This window comes from Phacochoerus africanus, chromosome 3 (assembly GCF_016906955.1).
Source record: "Phacochoerus africanus isolate WHEZ1 chromosome 3, ROS_Pafr_v1, whole genome shotgun sequence".
Lineage (NCBI taxonomy): Eukaryota > Metazoa > Chordata > Mammalia > Artiodactyla > Suidae > Phacochoerus > Phacochoerus africanus.
In genome coordinates, this window is record NC_062546.1 from 175,332,117 (window position 1) to 175,355,898 (window position 23,782).

A 23,782-nucleotide genomic window follows, 5' to 3' on the forward strand; every position below is an offset into this window, starting at 1 on the left:
AATTTCCTTGATTAATGTTTTAGAGTTCTCCAGCTTTCTTTTAATTTCTGTTTGCATGGAATATGTTTTCCATCTTCTCGCCTTCAGTCTGTATGTATCCCTAGAACTGAAGTGTGTTTGGTAGGCAGCATGTATATGAGTCTTGTTTTTGTATTCATTCACCCAGTCTGTGTCTTTTGGTTGGAGCATTTACATTTAAGGTAATTATTTACCATTTACACTTAAGGTAATTATTGATATGTGTGTTCTTATTGCCATTTTGTTAATTGTTTTGGATTTGTTTTTGTTGGTTTTTTTTCTTCCTTTCTTTTCTTGTTCCCTTCTCTTGTGGTTTGATGACTATCTTTAGTGTTGAGTTTGGCTTGTTTTTTCTTATTTGTGTGTGTATTTATTGTAGAGTTTTGGTTTGTGGTTACCATGAGGTTTTGATACAGAAATATATATTTATTTCTGTACACCATCAAACTCCTGGAAGAGAACACAGGCATATATATATATATATGTATATATATATACAAGATTGTTTTAAGTTCCTGGTCTCTTAATTGCGAATGCATTTTGAGTATCCTGCATTTCTACTCTCCTCTTCCCATGGTTGCTGATTTCAATATCATATTTGTGTGTGAATGATTTTCTACCTTTACTATATATTTGCCTTTACCAGTGAGGTTTCTCCTTTGTAATTTTCTTGTTTCTTTTCTTTGTTGTGGTCTTTTCTTTTCTGCCTAGAGAAGTTCCTTTAGTATTTGTTGTAAAGCTGATTTCTGAGTTCTCTTAGCTTTTGGTTGTCTGTAAAGCTTTTGATTTCTTCTTTAAATCTGAATGAGAGCCTTGCCGGGTAGAGTATTCTTGGTTGGAGGTTTTATTCCTTGCATCATTTTAGGTATATTGTGCCACTTCCTTCTGGCCTGCTGAGTTTCTGCTGAAAAATCAGCTGATAACCTTACTGGGATTCTTTTGTATGGTATTTTTTGCTTTTCCCTAGCTTCTTTCAACATTTTCTCTGCCTTTAATTTTGGTCAGTTTGATTAATATGTGTCTCTGGGTATTCCTCTTTGGGTTTACTCTATATTGTACTCATTGTGCTTCCTAGACTTGAGTGATACCTTTCCCATGTTAGGGAAGTTTTCAACTATTATCTCTTCAAATATTTTTTCCAGCCCTTTCTCTTTCTTTTCTTCTTCTGGCACACTTGTAATGCAAAGGTTATTGCATTGAATATTTTCCCAGAGTTCTCGTAGACTGTTCTCTCTTTTTTTCATTCATTTTTTTAAATTCTTTTCTGAATCAGTGATTTCCACCAATCTGTCTTCCATCTTGCTTATTTGTTCTTCTGCCTTGTGTATTCTGTTACTGATTCCTTGTAGTGAATTTTTCATTTTGGTTATTGTGTTGTTCATCCCTGGTTGTTTGTTTTTTAAATTTTCTATTTCTTTGTTAAAAGTTTCTTGTAATTTCTCAATCTTTGCCTCCAATTTTTGTTCCGAGATCTTGGTTCATCCTTACTATCATCACTCTAAAGTCTCTTTCATGTAGTTACATATCTCCATTTCACTTAACTGTTCTTTTGGGATTTTGTCTTGTGTTTTTATCTGGCTCATATTTCTCTGCCATTCCTCCCTCCTGCCCTTCTTCCTTCCTTCTTTCTTTCTTTCTTTTTTTCCTTCTTTCCTTGCTTCACCTGCAGCATGTGAAAGTTCCCACCCCAAGGATCAAACCCACACCACAGCAGTGACCAGGACCACTGCAGTGACAATGCCGGATCCTTAACCCCCTGTGCCACAAGGGAATTCCTCTGCCATTTCATTTTGTCTAGCTTTCTGTGTTTGTGGTCTCCTTTCTGCAGGCTGCAGGGTTGTAGTCTCTCTTGCTTCTGGTGTCTGCCCCTTTGTGGATGAAGTTGGTTCAGGGTCTTGTGATAGGTTTTCTGATGGGAGGGACTGGTGCCTGTCCACTGATGGGTGGACCCAAGTCTTGTCCTTCTGGTGGGTGGGGCTTTGTCTCTGGGCATGATTAGAGGGAACTGTGTACCTGCGGGAGGTCTTTAGGCAGCCTGTTTGCTGGTAGGTGGGTATGTGTTCCCACCTTATTTTTTGTTTGTCTTGGGGCTTCTCAGCTCTCATGGGCAGGGCCAGATTTTTCCAAAATGGCAGACTCCAGGGGAGCTCACACCAATGATTATTCCTTGGGGCATCCACCTCCAGTGTCCTGCCCCCACAGTGGGCCACAGCTGACCCCTCCTTTCCTGGGAGACCCTTTAAGACCCACAGGTATACCTGACCCAGATTCTTATGGAGTCCCTGAGACCCAGTGCACATAAAACCCTGTGTGCCCCCTGCAAGAGTAGAGCCTCTGTTTCCCACAATCCGTGGAGCTCCTGCACTCAGCCCTACTGGCCTTCAATGCCAAATGCTCCAGGGGGTCCTCCTTCCAAATTCAGCTGGGGAATCTGACATGGGGTTCGGAACTCTCATTGCTGTAGGAGCACCTCTGCAATATAATTATTTTCCAGTATGTGGGTTGCCCACCCAGTGGGTATGGGATTGCTTATATCGTGAAAGCACCCCTTCTGCCATCTTGTGGCTTCTTTGTCTTCGGGTGTAGGATATCTTTTTTGGATAGCTTCCAGTCTATTTTGTTGATGATTGTTCAGCAGTTAGTTGTGATTTTGGTGTTTTCATGAGAGGAGGTAAACTCAAGTCCTTATATTCTGCCATCTTGTCTGGAATCCCTTGAGGATTTTAAGTTAAAATTTTTTTTTATTATTTCAGTAAAGGGTATGGGAGAGTATCTTTTGCCATTTTATTTGGAAAGCAGTCATTTGCCATGGCAGTGCTCTCTGTGAGGTTTGTTTAATTTTGAACCACTCATACTCTTCTTACGTAGTTCTAGGGAAAATAGGGGTGGAAGGATTTTGTATGCCTCACCCTCTAATCTTCTTCTCCTTTAGCTCTCTAGTGTTAGAGCTAAATTTTTTTTTTTTTTTGCTTTTTAGGCCTGCACCTGTGGCATATGGGGGTTCCCGGGATAGGGATATAATCAGAACTACAGCTGCTGGTCTGTGCCACAGCTCACGGCAACGCTAGATCCTTAACACTGAGCAAGGCCAGGGATCAAAGCCACAACTTCATGGTTCCTAGTTGGATTCATTTCTGCTGCACCACCATGAAAACTCTAGAGTTAAATATTTTGATAATAAAGCCATATATAATTCAAATTTTGTCTGGTCTATTTCATTTTTTTTGTATTTTTGAACTTTTCCATACTTTGGTATTCTCCAGGAACTTCTTTTCCCTTTCTAAGTTTTATTCTTTTAATAGAAATGGACTCCTACATGAACACTGGTGTCTAAAAGTGGCCTAATAAGCTTGCTATTTTTAGAGAAGGAGAAAGTTGCCTTTTGTTCTCTCTGTGCTTTTCACCTCCTACATGTTCTTTAAAGTTTTCTCCCCACTCTGGTCTTAGAAAGTGATAGCTTTCTAATTCCAGATGCCTTTTTCTTGGTCCATTTCTGACTCAATATGCCTCATACTCAAAATTTTCAATGTCAGAACTGAATTAGGCTCTTCTGTTTCTATTACTTGTAGATATTTTGGATTTCTTTTTCTTTAGTATATTAAACATAAAATTTACACCTAAAGGAGTAGAAATATATTTTTACAGTTTAAAGGAGAATAATAAAATAGATGTTGGTATATATCCATCATCCAGGTTGAAATAGAACATAGTGTCTTAGAAGTTCTCCTTGTCCCTCCACTAAAACATTTCCTCCACACCATCCCCCATCCAGGTAACTGCTCATCCTCAAGCTTGAGTAGGAAATTTGGGATTTTTTTTTTTACACACATAAAAAGCAAAGTAGTAATACCAAATAATCACAATAGAATTTTCAGAAGAAAATAAAGAAAATGTGGATGTATGTTTATTTCTTGCATTCTGTAAAGGAAAAATTAGTTTAGGATTGTGGGAGGATTAATACTCTTGAAAGATTTAGCTATTCATGCTGTCTTACTGAATTAGAATTAGAGCAACAGGAAAGGTTCAAACATACGTAATGAAAATACTTAGTGGACTCTCATACTGCATACCTTTTCTGTCGTTATTAAGAAGCATTAGAAATTTTCTATCATGGTGTATCATTTTAAGAGCACACAGCTTCTTCTTATCTCATTGACTCCTGGTCCTTGAGGATATATATTTGCAGCATTTCCATGTCTTACTGTTTGTTATGGATAACTCGTTAAGAAATTGGACCCACACATGTGCACTCCTTTCGTAAAGCTCTAGGTAGGTGTTGAAATAGGAAAGAGGACTGTTCTTAGAATAATCTTACTATCATGTCTGCTCTCATCCTTCATTCTTCTTTAAGCCATACATCCCCACTCTTCATGGGCTGGCTGCTTGAAGTTGGCTTTTGACTTCATGGATACTTATCTATAAAAGAGACAGAAAGTATCCTGAGACTCAGTTTTATTGTTGCTTCTATCGTGGATTGGCTCTGGCCCCCTTGCTTCCTGGGGCTGAGCTCTGCTTGTAGGGTCCTTGGATTCCTGTGGTTTCCTTGGCCTAAAGTGTGATGTGTCATTTCGTCTTTTGTATGTATCTTCTGAGCTTCCTGCCTCATGGAGTCATCAGCAACAAAGCTTTATGAAAATGCTTCCTCCGTGTAGGTGACAAGACCAAGAGCTGTGGAATGCATCATGGTACCTGCCATTTCTATGGGATGGTAGTTTGGAGAAGGTCATTTGCTTATCCGATGTTCACATGCTGGTGTGCTCTCTGTGCATTCAACTCCTGAGTATTTTCTTGGTCTAGAGTTTTAACTCTACCAGATTATTAGCTTCTCTATTTTTCTCTGAATGTCGTCCATTCCATTTTCTACCCCTGTTGTGAATTACCAACTTTGGTATAGCTTTCTTGGGTGGGAATCAGTTCACTTAGGGTCTTTCTTCTTCCTCATCATCTCCATCCCTAAGTACTGATGATCCTGGAATTTGCTATGGATACTTGGTGAATTTGCCACTGTGGATCAATCACATAGTTAATTGTTAGAATTTCTACCAAGGTTCTAAAAATGTCTGGTTTTAGGATTAAACTAAAAATAGTTTCTCTGAAAGGACCTAAGTAGAATAGTTTCTCCTTTTTTTCTGTGTCAGTCTCTCTGGGATTTGGCTGCTTCTAGAAGGTTTTGCTCTTCCTCCAAACATTGAGAGGCATTTTAATTATGAATGTGGGTGAGACTATCTACTTGGACTTAAATTTTTAAGACAATTTAATGAAGTTGTCTGGCTGGAGGAAAAGCCCATTTGCAGAAACTGTCTTAAAACTCTGATTTATAGATTTGTTTTTCTGCTTCTTCCTACCACCACTGATTTGATTTGATTACTGGCACATTATATTTCTTAAAATAGAAAAAGGTGTCTGCTTATACATTATTTAAAATGTCTCCACACATATTTGGAGGATCAAGTGCAAATAGCTAATGATCTGGGGAGCTTTTAAAAGATAAAAATGCGGTTTTAATATTATGCAAAATGTCCAGACTGTATAATTAGACCATAATAGATTAAATTACTCAGCTGTAATCACTGTTTTATATATGTCTTTCAAAGCAATATCAAATGTCATCAGATTTTGCTTATCATAATCTACTTACACAGAATAAGTTCTTGTTTTTTTTGTTTTTCATTTTCAGGATCTTTATGATGAAGGATGATAGTTAACTTTAAGCTTTTGACTTTTTTTTTTTTTTGTCCTTTTGCTGTTTCTTGGGCCGCTCCCGCGCATATGGAGGTTCCCAGGCTAGGGGTCCATTCGGAGCTGTAGCCACCGGCCTACGCCAGAGCCATGGCAACGCGGGATCCAAGCCACGTCTGCAACCTACACCACAGCTCACGGCAACGCCGGATGGTTAACCCACTGAGCAAGGGCAGGGACCGAACCCGCAACCTCATGGTTCCTAGTCGGATTCGTTAACCACTGCACCACGACGGGAACTCCGCTTTTGACTTATTTTTAGCTGTCATCCAGTAACAGTTTTCTAATTGTGTTGTCTGATTTTCAGAACACTCCTTAAATAGGTTGGTGTTAATACAGTGTTTCTGGGTACAAGTTTTTCATTACTAATCTAGTTGGTAGAAAGAGTTTATCACTTTACTTCTTGGGAAATGAGGTGTTCCTTCTTTGGTTGAGATACGTAGAAATATGTAACATTAGAAAAGAATTATCAAGCAACGCTTTGCAGTATATAGGGAACATGAATGGAACCATTCTTTTAGCACCCTTCTGGAAAAGTTGGCCTAAAGTCATTCCAGTATAGCGACAGCTGATTATTTGACAAAGCAGGTACAAATGGATGACATGTGTTTATGTGTTAGCTAACAATCAAGTCCCAGCATTCAGATATATCTATCTCTATAGATAGATAGATAGATAGATACTTTTAGAGTAGGAGATGGTGGCAATTATCCATTCACTATTTTAGACTTGGATATTTCCTTAGAGATCCGCGAATCCAACATTCTTGGGTAGAAAACTTGTTCCCTAATGACGGGGACATCTCCAAGATGTCAAGAGATAGTTAGAGGTTAGGAGTTGGATCTCCTGATTCATGGTCATTTATTTGTTCATTCATTATTCTTTCATTAATTCAACCCACAACTAGCTCCTGGGTGTTTAGTTCAGGTGTTCTTCCTTTATTGAGGGCGTAACAGTGAGCAAAGTGAAAAAGACCCAGTTAGCACTTGAATGCACTCCACTGAATTGGAAAGTCCACACTAGTTGGAAGAAATCCCCTTTCCAAAGAAGCTGCAAAAGAATGTTCCAATAAATTCTATAAATTTCAGAGGTCTGTTGTCTTTTAATTATGTTGAAATGGTATGCAATTTGGAAGAATGAAAAAAACTCTTTGGTTAGAGAAATTAGGAAAATCCTAACTTTTTTATTTAAACAATGAAAGGCCTAGGGAATAATTTACTGATGCCATGAAATGTGCTCAGAAGGTGTGATAAGATTGAAGGCCACTTTTCTAAGTGGTAATTTAAAAAATAGTGCCACTTCGTATGAGAGTAATTTTGTATATTTCTTGGAGAAACCATGAAAAAGTTCTCCTTTTCCTTCTTGCTCCTCCTCTTCTTCTTGCTATGTGCTGCGTTGGTTTGATATGACTGCAGAATTCAGTTTAATTGCCACATTGTGAAAATTTCATAAACATATCCAATATATAGGAAGGATCACTGTTATTATCTCTAAATATTCCTGTGTTCTGTGTATGAAGGATCCCGTGATTGCATGGAGTGTTGTTTTCTGATTAGTACAGAGAAATCTAGGGTGACAATGTCATGCCTTTTCCTTTATAGGGTAGTGAAGGCTCTGCAGAGGCCTTGGGTCTCAGGTGAGAAAGCAGATAATGTGCACCCTCAGATGGAGGCGCACAAGAGAAATGAAAAGTCAGGCTCCTCCTAAGTCGGGTAAAAAGAGAGGAAGAGAGCACGTAAAAAATTGTGATTTTCTATTAAAACAGCATAAAATCACAAGTTCACACCAGCATTTGCAGAAGAAATTTTAGAGAAAATATTTATAATTCACAGTGAAAACAATTAAAGATATCTTGCCATTTGCAGCAACGTGGACAGGTGGAGGGTATTATACTAAGTGAAATAAGTTAGGCAAAGACAAATACTACATGGTATCCCTTATATGTGGAGTCTAAAAATTGCAACAAACTAATGAATACAACAAAAAAGAAGCAGACTCACTGGGGTTACTAGAGGGGAGGCGGAGGCGGGGCAGTATAGGGATTGGGGTGTAAGCTGTTTTCTGTAAGATGGACTCAAGTACGTACAACACAGGGAATAGAGCCAATATTTTATAATAAGTAAATGGGAAGTAACCTTTAAAATTTGTATAAAAATTTAAAAGATGTACCACCTGCATTAATACAACAAAAAAAATGGAAAATTTGAATAAAAATGAAATAATCTCTAATTTTTGTTAATAATTTCTTTATCTAACTTTCATCTTTTTTTTTTTTTTTTTTTTTTGCTTCTCATCCAGTCTTAAACCATTAATTGAATGAGTGAAGGAAAGTTAAAGCTACAGGTTTTCATATGTGGAAAGGCCTTTTCTTAATGTCTTTGCTGGTCTCATGCCGTTCTCTCCCGCTGCTAACATTAATTACTCTGCAGATGGCTCTAATTGACCCAGTAAAAGAAAATTATGTGTTCAGCCCTTCCCAGGCCCTAAAGACTTTGCAGCTTCTGAAGACACAGAATGCAGTGATTACTCCCAGCAATTCCAAGTCTGAGTTCCTGGTCCCAGGATGTCCTTTCCTTTGGAAGTTCTGACCCCTCTGCTTAAACCTGTGTACTGTCTGGTCCCCGTCCTGCCTTGGAAATGCCATACCCCATGACTGATGCTTTGGCCACTGGACTTCAGCCGTTCCCTGAATATCTTCTCTGCCTGCACACCCTGGTCCCTGCCTGTGTGACCTGCCCTTTCCTAGCTGTATTTCCCTGTTCTTATTTTGTCATAAACCTACCTTGGCCCCGCTTTCTTATTGAAAAGTTCCTGATCATTGTAGTTGAAATTTATTTTCCCTTTGGGACAGCTTGATGCCTTACTCTTTATGATATTAGAAAACATGCTGTCCTGTCTTACTTTAGCTGTGAAATTATAACCGCCTTAAGGGTGGGGATTGCATCTTGTTTCTCTCTCTGTCCTCCTGCCAGCCTCCAGGTGTTCAGTGTTTGGGAGCTGAGTTGAGGGGACAGAGGCAGCTGGGGCTGGGGCTGCACCCAGTACAGTTGGTGGTGGTTGTCAAGGCCTGTGACTCCTTTCTTTTCCTGGGTCTTAAATTGGTAATTAATTAACTAGCCAATTAATCCCCATCCTTAAGTGCTATGTTTCTCTTCCTTTAAAAAATATAGCTTGTATTGTGGTTTCTTAGGTTAAAAGATAATATATATTCATTATAAAAACTTTAGGAATTACAGGTAAGCGAGGGAAAGTTCTGTAGGAAGAAGTAGCCTCCTATTATATTCATGTGTTATATCTTTGCAGATTTTTTTCTGTATGTGAATAGACACATATAAATATACTTTTAAAAGGTTGCCAGGAGTTCCTGTTATAGCGCAGCGGAAATGAATCCAACTAGTATCCGTGGGGATGTGCGTTTGATCCCTGGCCTCACTCAGTGGGTCAAGGATCTGGCATTGCTGTGAGCTGTGGTATAGGTCGCAGATGAGGCTTGGATCCCACGTTGCCGTGGCTGTGGCTGTGGCTGTGGTGTGGGCTGGCAGCTGCAGCTGCAATTGGATCCCTCACCCAGGAATTTCCATGTGCCACACCTGTGGCCCTAAAAAGCAAGATAAATAAATAAATAAATAATAAAAACTTTTAGATTTAAGTTGAACATGCTTTCAGGGCTTTTGATGGCTCTTGATAAGTTGGCCTCTAGAGAGGCATATCATTCATGTTCCCAAAGGTAATGTGTCAGGTACCACTCTTCCTACACTCTTGCCAGATCTAGCTCCAATTACTCATTTTTGTTTTCTAGACTGATGGGAGGAAATTGTCTCTTATGGCTATTTTAGTTTACAGGTGTTTTATTACTAATGCAACTGTAGATTTGTATATGATTGATCACCATTGGTATTTCTGTTTTTTTTTTCCCCTGTGAATTGCATTTTGTACATAATATTTTGTGAATCACCTGCCCATATCCTTTGCCCACTCTCTGTTTGGTTGTTTGTTTTTATTTGGTTTGGCTCCTTATGTCAAAAAGCAGCAACTCTTTGTGTTTCATATACCTGCTTTTCCTTAGTTTGCCTTGAAATTTTATGGTACTTTTTATGTAACTCATGGAAATTTTAAAAAATCATGTCGTCTTTTATTTAAAAAGACTATATTAAAAATTACTTACGGGTTTAAGATCATGCATGAAATGGTCTCTCTGGGAGTTCCCATTGTGGCTCAGCAGAAATGAATCTGACTAGTATCCATGAGGATGCAGGTTTGATCCCTGGCCTCGCTCAGTGGGTTAAGGATCTGGCGTTGCCGTGAGCTGTGGTTGGAGGTCGCAGACGTGGCTTGGATCTGGCGTTGCTGTGGCTGTGATGCCTACACATTAAAGTGCTGCAGCCTCCTCTGTGCTTTAGGAACTCATTAAAATCCTGTTGTGATCCTCCGATAAGCTTTACATCTCTACACCCTGCCTGTGCTAGGAGCGTTCTCCGCCTGCAGCTTTGTTCCTATGAAATAGGCCCACTTTCCCTCACCCTTGCCTAGCATGCCCTCTTTGTTCAACTTAACACCAAGCCTCCATTCAACCTATAATTACTTTCACCCACTTAACATAGCATTTCTAACTCTTAAATCCCAGCCTCTCCATGTCTGCAATCTTTGAGCACAGCTTCCAACTTTTGTTGTATGGTTTGCACTCCAAGAAGTATGTATTTTCTAGCAAATAACTTTAGGTATAAAGATTAGTTTAGGTGGGAGGAGTCTAACTTTTTCATAAAACTTGAGAAGGGGTGGTGATTGCAAAATCATCTTCCTTTCAAAGTCTGTTGTTTTCAAAAAAGGAAAGCCATGGAAGGATGGAAGGATAAAGGTACAAGCTTCTGTTCGTACGAAGTTTAAATTCTATCTCTTCATATTGCAACTGAGAGTAATTATTGAATCAATTAAAATATTTATGTGTACAAAAGGAAAGAAGTGAAGCTTCTAGTATAAAGAGGGAGCGGGCGTGGTGCTTCATGGTCCAATGCTGTTATCCTTGATGCCACATGAAGTTGAGAATCTCTATAGTGCTTAGCATTTACTGTCATTAAATGAATGGATGTGTTCCCATTCTGGGTCTTTGGACTTTTTAATCAATAGAAATTGAGAGGCCAGGTGAGAATTCTAGACAAGACTGCAGTGTGAGGGAGTGGAAACAAATAGCAGGTACCCTTACTTGTTCTCCGAGGAGGGTGGGCTGGTTCCTTAAACGGGGTGAAGGTAGGAGCGAATCAAAGGGTGGCTTAGGTGGTCTGTGCCTCCCACCCACCGCTGCCCCCGGTGGTGCTGTGTGCAGGGATCGTGTGCAGTACCCTGCTTTTGCTGCCAGCACCTCTGAAATGATAGTTGGTTTGTGGCCTTTTTGTATCTTACTGTTGGTAATTGTCCCAATTGCACATACGTGTGGTTGTTTTTCATCTCTTATGGTTTCTTTGTACTCTGTTGCCCAAATGCAAGTGCAAGCACTCTAGTAAAGGGTCCCGGGTCCCTGCCTATCTCCAGTGTAAGACCTGGTGGGGGGGGGCAGGGGATTTCGGGGGGGGGGTGTGAATCTCTCAGGGGCCACATAGGATGATCTTCTCAGTACTGAGAAGTTGAATACCATCAAGCAGAAGATAATCAGATGAGTAAATTCACATTATAAAAATGGACATCCATGACTCTCCTTTCTCTTCTAGACATAATCTTTCACTGTTTGGTCCCATAAATGTTCACTGCTGTTCCAGTTTCAGTTTTAACACATATAACTTACATATTTTACCACTGAGAATGGAATTAGGATATTTGTGGTACTGTTTCCTTAAGAACAAAGTCATCGTGTGGCAAAGAGTGTGGCTGGTCAAGACTGGACAAGGCCAGCGTATTACACTGAATGTGGATGCACAGCTTCCTGGCTTCTGTATCTCAGACTGCTGACTCCCTTCCCACATACCTACCTCCTGATATTATGTGTGCTGAGAGAGAGAACCTAAAGCTATCCAAAAAGGTGGCCATGTAGTACATAATTGCAGAACCCAAAAGCAGATGGAGAAGGAGACATCTCAGCTTTGGGGTGTTTCTCACCTTATAGACTAGTCTAACCTTTCCCGTAGAACTTGATGTGTGTACCTGAAATTTGACCTTTAGATAGGGTAACTAGTATGTCCCCATTTCCCCAGGACAGTCTTTCCAAGTTTATGTCTGTTGTTCTGGTATACTTATTAATTTCACTCCCATAAATGCCCTGATTTGGATGATAAACTATTTGGCCACCCAGTTGTTAAGCCTTGGTGCTTGCTACTATTCTTCTAGTCTTTGCCCTGGCCCTGCTGGTGAAGAAATGCCCTGTTGGGGGAGTTCCCGTCATGGCGCAGCGGAAACGAATCTGACCAGGAACCATGAGGTTTCGGGTTCAATCCCTGGTCTTGCTCAGTGGGTTAAGGATCTGGCGTTGCTGTGAGCTGTGGTGTAGGTCGAAGACACAGCTTGGATCTGGCATTGCTATGACTCTGGGGTAGGCCAGCAGCAACAGCAACAGCAACCCCTAGCCTGGGCATCTCCATACACCGCAGGTGCAGCCCTAAAAAAAGACAAAACAAACAAACAAACAAACAAAAGCAAACCCTGTTGGCCTCTAAGACCTTTAGAAGAGCTTATTTTCAATTTCCTAATCAAAGATATAGACTGGGGGCTTATCACATTAATTTCAGTGAATGTAGATTTCAAAACTGCAGGGGACTTCTAGAGGCTGGTAGTTTAACAGTTTTTTTTTTTACAAGGAAGTAAATGATCTTCAATTCATGTAGAACCAATGGTTTCCTTAGGGTCCGATGTTCGCTTTCTGTAGTCGTCTTCCCAAGCCCTGTTATCAATGCCATCTCATTCCAAACCACTTGATTTGCTTGATTAACCCACTGACAGCTTTTCATGACCAGGGGTCCCCAGAGAAAGCTTATAGTTCTTATAGTTCTTTCTTTAAAGTAATGGATTCAAGTTATTTTCCAGAAACAACAAACAAACAGAAATCATTTAGTCTTCTTGGTTAATGACATTTCTAGGCACTAGAGATCTTGATAATTAACTTTTCCAATTATTCAGATCCTTGGCTTTTCCGTAATGAGCTTCCCTAAAGGACTGTTAAGATATAAACTTTTGGGAGTTTTAACCACCTAACTATTCATGCACCTTCTTTCATTGGACATATAAATCTCTCAAACTCAAGGACTCCAACAAATATTTATACAGGCAAAACTTCTCTCATTGTGTGAGTTGCCAATGCCTAGATCTTATGGTAGTTCTCTTTGTATATTTGATGATGATTCTGAAATCCTTTGAACATGGATTTCTAAAATATTTCTTGGTGATAGATGCGGAATTAGGGTCAGTAATTCAATAATAAAAGCTGCTTAGTAGCTTTGTCATCTAGGGCATGTGGCTTCCAGCACATGTGACTGCCAGGGTTCCAGGAAAAAGAGTTTGGATAATCATGCAGGGATTGTAATGGTAAAACCAGAGGAGTAGACATCACTTCCCCGGAGATCTCATGAGCCAAAATTCAATCTGTGGGCCCCAACCTCACTGCGGGAAAAGCTGTGCAATGCAGTCTTCCTGTGCCAGGAAGGGGACGATGAAATGAGATTTGGTGGACACTCAGCATTATTTCTGCCACAGTCCCCTTCATTGATCTGATTCTTGGCTCCAAGATCAAACGAGAGCGATCGGGTGCGTTTGGGGTGGTATGGCCATAGATTGATTCTTGGCTCCTTTGCCGTGTTTTAATAGCCTTGGCATTCTCTTGACCTTAGAGTTCAGCATCTTCAAGTTGCTTATACTTGTTCTTCATATACTGAGTAAAATCACATTGTCTGACTTTTAGAGTTCAAGTTCTTTTCACAACCTTTGTGGTGCAAACGCACCATGAAGGTGCTGAGCGAGTGGTTCTATAACAGTAATCAAAAAAGAATTTCCTGATTCCAGGTCTTCCACTCTCCTTCACCTTGCTTTGAACTTCCTTCCTGCGTTTATCTCCTTGCTTCCAAAGGCCACCTCCCTTCCACCAGATAACCTGCAGGAGAAGCATTGTAGTGGCCAGGGTGTATAGCTTTTCGGTAACTTAAATGATTAGAAAAAGGATGTTTATTTCAGGACTTGGGATGTTCACACATCCCTTTTCATCATTTCCTCCAAGTTAACAGACAGTTTAGAACCAAACACCCAAGTGGCTGGTCAGCAGAGTCAAATGACAATTTATACTTGGGATCATAATTACTAAATAGATCAGTACTGATAGGTTAGAACATTCTGTTTCCAACAGGAAAATCTACTAGGGAAACTGCAGAGAGCAGAGGTGGAGGAGAGGCCTTGGAGGCCTGTAGGCAGAGATTATCAGGCAACTCATCTTCACGCAGACTACCTCCTCTTTCTCTGCAGGGTGGGCGGGAGACATACCACCACACAACTAACTCTTCAGTCCCTCCTTTCCAGTGTTATTCGGTCTCTTATTTCTAAATTACATTAAGTCTTAGATCATATTTCAGTTGGCATGCACTTTCAGAAGATGTCAAATAATATCTTAGGATGAGGTGACAAATCTCATACATTTGTGCTGATAGCCTTCATTTCAGTTTCATCAGAGAGTTGCTTTCTTCGTCCCAGCTTCCCAGAACATGTTATGGGCCTAGCATAGAGTGGATGTTGGTAGGTATTTGCTCACTCAGCAAATTGTGTGTGTGTGTGTGTGTGTGTGTGTGTGTGTGTGTGTGTGTGTATTTAATAATGATACCAATGAACTTACTTATTTAGTTTTTTCTGGTCCCACCTGCAGCATGGAGAAGGTCCTGGGCCAGGGATCAAACCTGAGCCACGGCAGTGACAACACAGAATCCTTAACCTCTAGGCCACCAGGGAATGCCACTCAGCAAATGTTGATTAAGCGCCTGCTATGCACAAGGCATTATGCCAGGCACTGGGACACTGTGATAAGTCAAGGAAATAGTTTTAAGGGAGGGAATGCAGTGGTTAGACAGGAGGAAAGAATAGAACAAATGGGGATGGAGTGCTGTTTATAGGAGGTGGGAAGAGTGTACTGTTTCAGTGACAGGGAGCAGGTAGCTTTATGTCCATCTCACTGTCTGTCATTGGCTCTTAGAAAAGTAGCTGTTTTTTTTTTCTTCTTTAAGCATCTCAGATGCAGGAGATATTAGAAATAGGTATGTCCATGGTGGGGGGAAGGCCTTTGAAAAGGGAGGAATATGATAATTAAAGTAACCTTTGTCAGAGTGGGTGGTTAATGGTTAGAATGTTATTATCTGGGTTTTGTAATTACCAGCGAAAGTAGTGGTCTAAAATAACCTTATTTTCAGCTGTTAAACATACTCCAGTGATGGTGTGGTTGAGAATTTTGCAAATAATGAATTACCTGTAGAGTGAGGTGATTAAAATGCAGTTAGTACAACCTCCCTGCCTCTTGGTGTTGCGGGAACATTCCTCAGAGAAACATTACCATTAACAAACCTGTTCATGTAGATTCACTGTGCTTCTAGTTGACTTCATTAACTAGAACTGAGAGAACTGTCTGCTATCTCTCTCTCTCTTTATATATATATACACCCATAGAGCTAAGAATTGTCATTACTTTTACCATTTTTGAGATTTTTTTTTTGTCTTTTTAGGGCCACACCCACAGCATTTGGAGGTTCCCAGGCTAGGGGTCAAATCGGAGCTGAAGCCGTTGGCCTATGTCCCAGCCACAGCAACTTGGAATTGGAGCCACATCTGGGACCTACACCACAGTTCACGGCAATGCCTGATCCTTAACCTGCTGGACAAGGCCAGGGATCGAACCTGGGTCCTCATGGATACTAGTCAGGTTCATTAACTGCTGAGCCATGACAGGAACTCCTATAATTGAGATTTTTATTTTTTAAATATTTTTATTTAGTTGGGTTTTTTTTTTGCCTTTTTCTGGGGCCGCTTCCATGGCATATGGAGGTTCCCAGGCTAGGGGTTTAATCAGAGCTATAGCCAAGAGCCTATACCACAGCCACAGCAACGTGGGATCCAAGCCATGTCTGCGACCTACACCACAGCTCACTCATGGCACCACCAGATCCTTAACCCACTGAGCGAGGCCAGGGATCAAACCCACAACCTAATGGTTCCTAGTTGGATTTGTTAACCAGTGAGCCACGACGGGAACTCCTATTAAGATTTTTAAAAGGGAATGAGAAGATGTACCATAAGTTAGTTTCAAATGTAGAATCATTAATAGACACATATTTCATTGTTAATTTCAATAGAAAGACCTGTCCGAGATACAAGCATCTGCTTTATTTTGGTGTTGTAGCGGTTGTTCTTTGGCTCACGCAGGAAGCCACAGGCTGGATCAGGCACACACGTGGCTCCCTGTTATTCTGTTGACTGGCTCCCAGCCCTCTCCCACCCTCCTCACAGGGTCTTTTCAGCACTGAATCAAGGGAAGCTCTCAAAATGATGCAAAATCTTTGAGTCCTCCCATCCTTCTGTTAATGCTGTAGTGTCAAGGTTTCCTAACCAGAAGACCACCGGTAGACAGAATTATAGAAAATGGAATATCAGAGCAGCAAGAGGGGACCTCCAGCATCATCTGCTCCAACCTTCCTTTTGCAGAAGAGGCAATGGAGGCTTAAATGTAGGGCACACATCTGGTTCATCGTAGAACCTACTGTTGCCCTTCGGTTACCATAAGGATTAAGAGTTGCACTGTTTCAGTCCTTAGACCAGTGGCTGCACCGTAGTGAATGTGAGTTATGTCTTGTTATCATTATTTCTAGTAGCAGAGCCCGAACAGGAACTCGGATGCCCTAACAGTCCTGTGCTCCTTCGGAGGCACGTATTTCATCTTTTCCACATTGTTTAGGGAGAAATATGTTTAAAGAAGCAGGGTTAAAAATAGTGACAGCCTCCCTGCCTGTTACTGGCCATGTTCTCAGCTCTGAGTTCTCCTGCGGGTGCTCTCGTGGAATCCTTCCAGTGTCTGTGAGACTCTCACTCTTTGTTGTCTTCATGTGACCCGTGGAAAGGCTGAGCTGGGTAACTGGCCCACAGCACAGTGCTAATAAAGAGCCGGGCTAGGTTTTAAATGCCACTCTGACTTCAAAATCTCTATATTTTTTCCCAATTAAATGTATTTTATGTTGCTTTAATTTTTTTAGATTAAAGTATAGTTGATTTATAATGTGCTAATTTCTGCTGTGCAGCAAAGTGCCTCAGTTGTACATATATACATATATATGTGTGTGTGTGTGTGTATGTATGTATCTGTCTGTCTGTCTGTATGCATATACATACATTCTTTTTAATACTCTTTTCTGTTATGGTCTATCCCAGGAGATTGGATATAGTTCCTGTAGGACCTCATTGCTTATCCATTCTAAACGTAATAGTTTGTATCTACTAACCCCAAACTCCCTGTCCATCCCTCTCCCTCCTTCCCCCCTTGGCAACTGCGAGTCTGTTCTCTGTGTGAGTCGGCTTCTGTTCTGTAGATAGGTTTTCATTTGTGCCATATTTTAGATTCCACATATAAGTGATATCATATGGTATTTGTCTTTCTCTTTCTGACTTACTTCACTTAGTATGAGAATTTCTAGTTGCATCCACGTTGCTGTGAATGGTATTATTTTGTCCTTTGTTATGGCTGAGTAGTATTCCATTGTATATATGTACCATATCTTCTTAATCCATTTATCCATTGGTGGACATTTACATTGTTTCTGTGTCTTGGCTGTTGTGATTAATGCTGCTATCAAAAACTATATTCTTAACTGTTATTTTATTCCAGGAGCTGGCAAAGTATGGCCCTCAGGCCACATCCAACGTTCCTATTTTTGTATAGTCCTCGAGCTAAGAATGTTTTTTACATTTCCAAATGGTTGAAAAAAATTGAAGAAAACTATTTCCTGATTCATGAAAATTATGTGTAATTCAGATTTCAGTGTCCATAAATGAGGCGTTATTGAAACACTGCCGTATTGCCTGGGGCTCCTCACGTGATGCAATGTCAGGGTTGAGTAGTTGTTAACAGAGACCCTGTGGGCTGAAAAGCCTAAAATATTTTCTATCTGGCCTTTTACTCCTCCTCCATGATTGTTTTGAGATGCCCATTATTTAGACCATAATTGTGGGATTTTTATAGAGTCTGTTTTCTCCCATTACCTGCATTTTTGTTTGTTCTATATTAACATATCAATCAAATGATGACTATTTGTATAAAAGGAGTCCATCTTTAAATAACCTACATTTTATCTTTTGTGTTCTCTTTTTAAAAACTGAAGCATAAGTGACTTACAATATTGTGCTAATTTCTGCTGTATAGCAAAGTGATTCGGTTATACAAATATATACATCTTTTACTTATTTATTTATTTATTTATGTCTTTTTTGCTATTTCTAGGGCCACTCCCACGGCATATGGAGGTTTCCAGGCTAGGGGTCCAATTGGAGCTGTAGCCACCGGCCTACGCCAGAGCCACAGCAACGCGGGATCCGAGCCGCGTCTGCAACCTCCACCACAGCTCACGGCAATGCCAGATCATTAACCCACTGAGCAAGGCCAGTGTTCGAACCCACAACCTCATGGTTCCTAGTCGGATTCGTTAACCACTGCGCCACGACGGGAACTCCACAAATATGTATATATCTTTTAAAAATTCTCTTCTATTATGGTTTGTCACAGGATATTGACTATAGTTCCTATCCTATCCAGTAGGGCTTGTTGTTTATCCATCTTATATAGAATAGTTTGCATCTGCTAACCCCTAACTCTCACTCCATCCCTCTCCCACCCACCTCCCTTTATTTTATCATCTTGAGCACACTGAGGAATGGTTTGTTGCTGGATAACACCTGAGACTCTTGATAATAACCTGGTTTGTCCTTATAGTGGACTAGAGCTATTTGCGGTTTACATGGCCGTCACATCCATTTATTGAGCTGGTTATTTTTAAACCTCTAAGTGTCTTTGATGTGGAAATCACTCTATTTTATTTCCTTTGTAGTGGTTTGCTGTCTTCTGATTATGTGGAGATTCACTACGAAAATGGGAAACCACAGTACTCTAAGGTATGGTCAATAGCGTATGGACATCCTGTAGTATGAATACACTTAATCGGAGAAGTGTTCATTGCGGGCTGCACTGTCGAGTTGTCTTTCACACTAAAATCATCTGGCCTCTTAGACAAGGCTACTATTTTAAAAATTAAACTAAGTTTAGGAGAAAATGATCCCAACTTACAAATGTTTGAGATAACATTAGAGACTCAAGTCCATAATGAAATGTTTGCTGTTTTGGTTATGCACACAGTGTCTAATGGGAGTGAATAGCATCAAGAGCTCTCCAGTTCTGTGGCAGCGCCTGAAAGTAGTGACAGCTGGGCACATGGCCAGAGAAACCGAATGATCAGATGGATGGGCTGTTAGAGGGACAGTTTAGTCCAGGAGACTTTGGTGCCCAAGTAGGGCAGAGGACAGGTGGCGAAAGGAAGATTTAGGCAACATTCTTCCTCTCAGTCTTTACAACAGTTCCGTGAGGTGGGTATTATTATTATTCCTGTTGTGCAAAGGAAGAAACTGAAGCAGAATGAGGACAAATAAACCTTCTTAAGGCCACCAAGCATTGTAACATAGATGCATTTGGGTGCTTGATTTCCTTCCTGTGGAGGTGAACAGTTTTCTTCATGGAGGATCAGTACGGAAAAGTGGGTTTAGATTAAAATAAGAGAGAGAGAGATCACTTGTATGCAAGGAACACAGTGACCTCCACCAGTCAGGTGAAAACCCCTGGAATGCCTGCATCCAGAGACCACGACTGTAGGAAATCCACAGCGTGTCACTGAACCCTAAATAGTGTTCCCAGAGGCCACGGGTATGGGACACAAACAGGGAAATGAAACAAGGCAGGGAAATGTTACTGGTTTTTTTTTTTTTTTTTCTTGACTGCTAGTGAGCACTGGCACAAAAGTGGACCTTTTCTGGGTGGGCTTGCTGGGTCGTGCAGCATGGAGACCTCGGCTTACTGGTCTGACAAGCCTCTCAACAAATAGTTAGAGGTGGGCTGACCTGAGACTATTGCCTGAGGCTCATGGCATTTCTCAGGATTTACAACTGTCCAATTAACAGGGGGTACATTTGTCATTTGATGTGTGTTCCAAATTTTTGAATATTAGGCCCCAGATTAAGAACTTCCATATATTATTCTTACTAGTCTGTCAGTTCTTGCCTTAGGCTGCATCTTGGGGGCTGTTGAATCTCTTTCAAAGTTAATGCTGTGGGAAATGAATAGAATTGCTAAATCAAGCACTGGAACAGTACTGCTTGGCATTTGTACAAACCAAAGCTTCTATCAGCTGTGCCAGGGTTGCGAGCGATGCGGATGCTGAATCATGAGTCTGGAGAAGAGAAGACTGCGTGAGACCTTTACAGACTCAGCAAATGAGCCACCTTCCTGGGCCGCATAACTTGATCCAAATTTCTCACTAAGGAGGGCTTTTTTTTTTAGAAGTGGAATAGCTAATTGGCCTCCAGAGGTCGTTTGAGGTTCCAAATGGAGGCCTTATCATAAATAAGACATGTCAAATCTTACCTCGGTTATAACTGAAATTTAAAACAAAGGATATTTTAACTCTGGCAAAAGAAGTGTTCATTGCAGTTTGTGTTTGTATTCATTGCCTTTTTTTCATTTTTATGACCCGTTTTCTCCACAGAGCTCATACACCCAAACTTACTTGCTTTCTATGTAATGAAAGAATAGTCTGGTTTTTATGTGTGTGTATCTGTATATATATCCCCAAACCTGAGATGATACAGCGCACACTATCTTGTGGGAGGATTTTTTTTTTCAACCTAGCAATATTACAACATTATAGCACACATTAAAAAATATAAACTTTGATTTTTTAATTTTTTTATGATTTTTATTTTTTCCATTATAGTTGATTTACATAAGCTTTTATTTTTAAAAAATGTATATTATTTCCAATTCATTTGTTATCATTTTTTAAGCCCAGAGTGATGGAAATTTAGATTGTTTCTAATGCTTCGCTGTACAAATAACTTTAAGGAAAGACCTTCCAGATACATTTCTTTTTTTAAATTTTTTTTATTATAGTTGATTTACAGTGTTCTGTCAATTTCCAGATCCACTTCTAAACACTTCTTTAATAATTACCTAAGGATTAATTTTGAGAATGGAACTTTCTGGGTTAAAGAGTTGGTATCTTTTCAAGGCTTTTGCCATATCGACAGTTTTTCTTTCTGAAAGTTCCTAACAGTCTATGTTCCCACTACCATTACACACACACACACACACACACACACACACACACGTATTTTTTTTTTAAGGGCCGCATGCATGGCATATGGAGGTTCCCAAACTAGGGGTCGAATTAGAGCTGCAGCTGCCGGCCTACACCACAGCCACAGCAACGCAGAATCCAAGCCATGTCTGTGACCTTTACCATAGCCTATGGCAAAGCTGGATCCTTAATCCAGTGACCAAAGGCAGGGATTGAACCTGCAGCCTCATGGATACTAGTCAGATTCGTTTCTGCTGCACCACAATGGAATTCCTACATATATATATATATATATATATATATTTTTTTTTTTTTGTCTATTTGTTATTTCTTGGGCCGCTTCCGCGGCATATGGAGGTTCCCAGGCTAGGGATTGAATCCGAGCTGTAGCCACCGGCCTACGCCAGAGCCACAGCAACGCGGGATCCGAGCCGCGTCTGCAACCTACACTACAGCTCACGGCAACGCCGGATCCTTAACCCACTGAGCAAGGGCAGGGACCGAACCCGCGACCTCATGGTTCCTAGTCGGATTCGTTAACCACTGCGCCACGACGGGAACTCCTTTAGATATATATTTTTAAAAGCATGTTTTTAAACTTCGTGTTGGCTTCCATGTTAAGAACACCTTTGTACCCAGTACCAGAAACTAAAATTAATATGTAACAGTAGCTAAATTATATAAACCTGTGTTTATACATGTGCAAGTTTACTTCCAAAGAGTTCAAACTATTTAGACAAAAGTGTATGCACACAACATACACACACTGTTACTCTCCCTGCTAAAGAGGAACAGAATCACTAACCTGCTTGGCTTTGAAGTTAAATTTAAGTGTAGACGTTTAAAGTCTTCTGGGACTTATTTCTAACAAAATGATGAACCCCACTTTGAAGAAACTTGTATAGGTTTTCCCGTATCAAGACTCCCAAGCCCCAACCTAGTTCCCACTTCTAGCTAAGAAGAGGCGAATGTCTTGGGCTTTTACTTTCATTGGATGAAAGTATGTTCCTTTCCTCGTCAAGGAAACATAGGAACTGGAGAGGCCCACATATTAAGTAAGCAGCATAGAATAGGTTCCAGGTATTAGTAAATATATATGGAAGAACTTTCATTCTGCACCGACGGAGCGATGGCTTTTGCTACGAATTCCTAAGCACAGTGCTTTGCACACGATGTCTGACAAAACTACCTTGTTGATTTGTTGGTCAACTTTGTTGATGAATCTATGAAAAAAAGTTAAGTTTTAGTATTTCAGTTCTAAAGGAGTTAGGTGTCGATATGATGATATAATAGTTATTTTCAAATTTAATATATTTCTATGAAATCTCTCTCTTTTTTTTTTTTGGTTTGGTCTTTTTGCCTTTTCTAGGGCTGCTCCCGTGGCATATGGAGGTTCCCAGGCTAGGGGTCTAATCAGAGCTGTAGCCGCCGGCCTACACCACAGCCACAGCCATAGCCACGTGGGATCCAAGCCACGTCTGTGACCTAAACCACAGCTCACGGCAACCCCAGATCCTTAACCCGCTGAGCAAGGCCAGGGATCGAACCCTCATCCTCATGGTTCCTAGGCAGATTTGTTAACCACTGAGCCACGATGGGGAACTCCTCTATGAAATCTCTTTTAGGCGAACCATTAACTCGAAGTGCTTACTAACACTTTGGTTTCTCTTTTCCTTTTAAAAAGAACTGCCACCTGGCCAGCAGTGTACGACTGAATAGATAGATTCAGCACTTCTGTTCCTACTTTCCTTTATTACCCTTTATCCTCATTGGGTGCAGAAATAGTGCTTTCCTGGCTCTATTTTCTCACGCTGGCTTTTTCTTGTTCCCCTGCTCAGTCCTGCCTAGGGAAGGAGGAGCCATTTAACTGATATGAAGGACTTGGGCGTAGTCCCTTCCTCCCCTTTTTGGGTGACATCCACCTCCCTACAGGAAGGGCACATGTTCTCTAGTTTCTCATGCTCTAAGCTGTACAGTGGCAGCTCCCGTGCATGTGCGTATTGGGGGTGGGGGTTTGGGGAGGATGCTGGCTCTCCCTTGTTGTCTGTGCCCTGGTGGGTAAGGCTTATTAGCAGGTTCATTGGATTCCCAGCTGAGAATCCTTTTTTTTTTTTTTTTTGTCTTTTCTAGGGCTGCACCTGCGGCATATGGAGGTTCCCAGGCTAGGGGTCTAATCAGAGCTGTAGCCGCTGGCCTACACCACAGCCACAGCAATGCGGGGTGCAAGCCCACGGCAACACTGGATCCTTAACCCACTGAGCAAGGCCAGGGATTGAACCCGCAACCTCATGGTTCCTAGTCGGATTCGTTAACCACTGAGCCATGACGGGAACTCCCCAGCTGAGAATCTTAACGTATAGCAACATCAAAATTGAAGGTGATATTTCAATCTCTGTTTCAGTCCTGCGTCGCTCTTTCATTTGGTTATGTAAACTTGGATGGGTACCACTTCACACCCTCTAGGGTGGCTGTAATCAAAAAGATGGACAATAACAAGTGTTGACAAGGATCTGGAGAATTGGAGCCCTCAGACACTCTTGGCAGGAATGTGAAATGGTGGATCTGCTTTGGAAAATAGTTTGGCCGTTCCCCAAAACGTTAGGCATAGCGTTATCTTGTGACCCAGCAGTTCTACACTGGTATATATCCCAGTGAATTGCAAACACAGGTCCAAGCAAAAACTTGAACAT

At 40.8% G+C, this 23,782-nt stretch overlaps 1 protein-coding gene across 4 annotated transcripts in view; it reads left to right on the forward strand.

Annotated features, from left to right (window-relative positions):
* Positions 1-23,782, forward strand: part of ADAM23 (ADAM metallopeptidase domain 23) — a 213,110-nt gene that overhangs the window by 108,413 nt on the left and 80,915 nt on the right. For all 4 annotated transcript variants that reach the window (XM_047773332.1, XM_047773329.1, XM_047773331.1 and 1 more), the window contains exon 4: positions 18,798-18,861. In XM_047773332.1, coding sequence (XP_047629288.1) covers positions 18,798-18,861 — 64 coding nt within the window. The remainder of the gene's footprint in view (positions 1-18,797; positions 18,862-23,782) is intronic.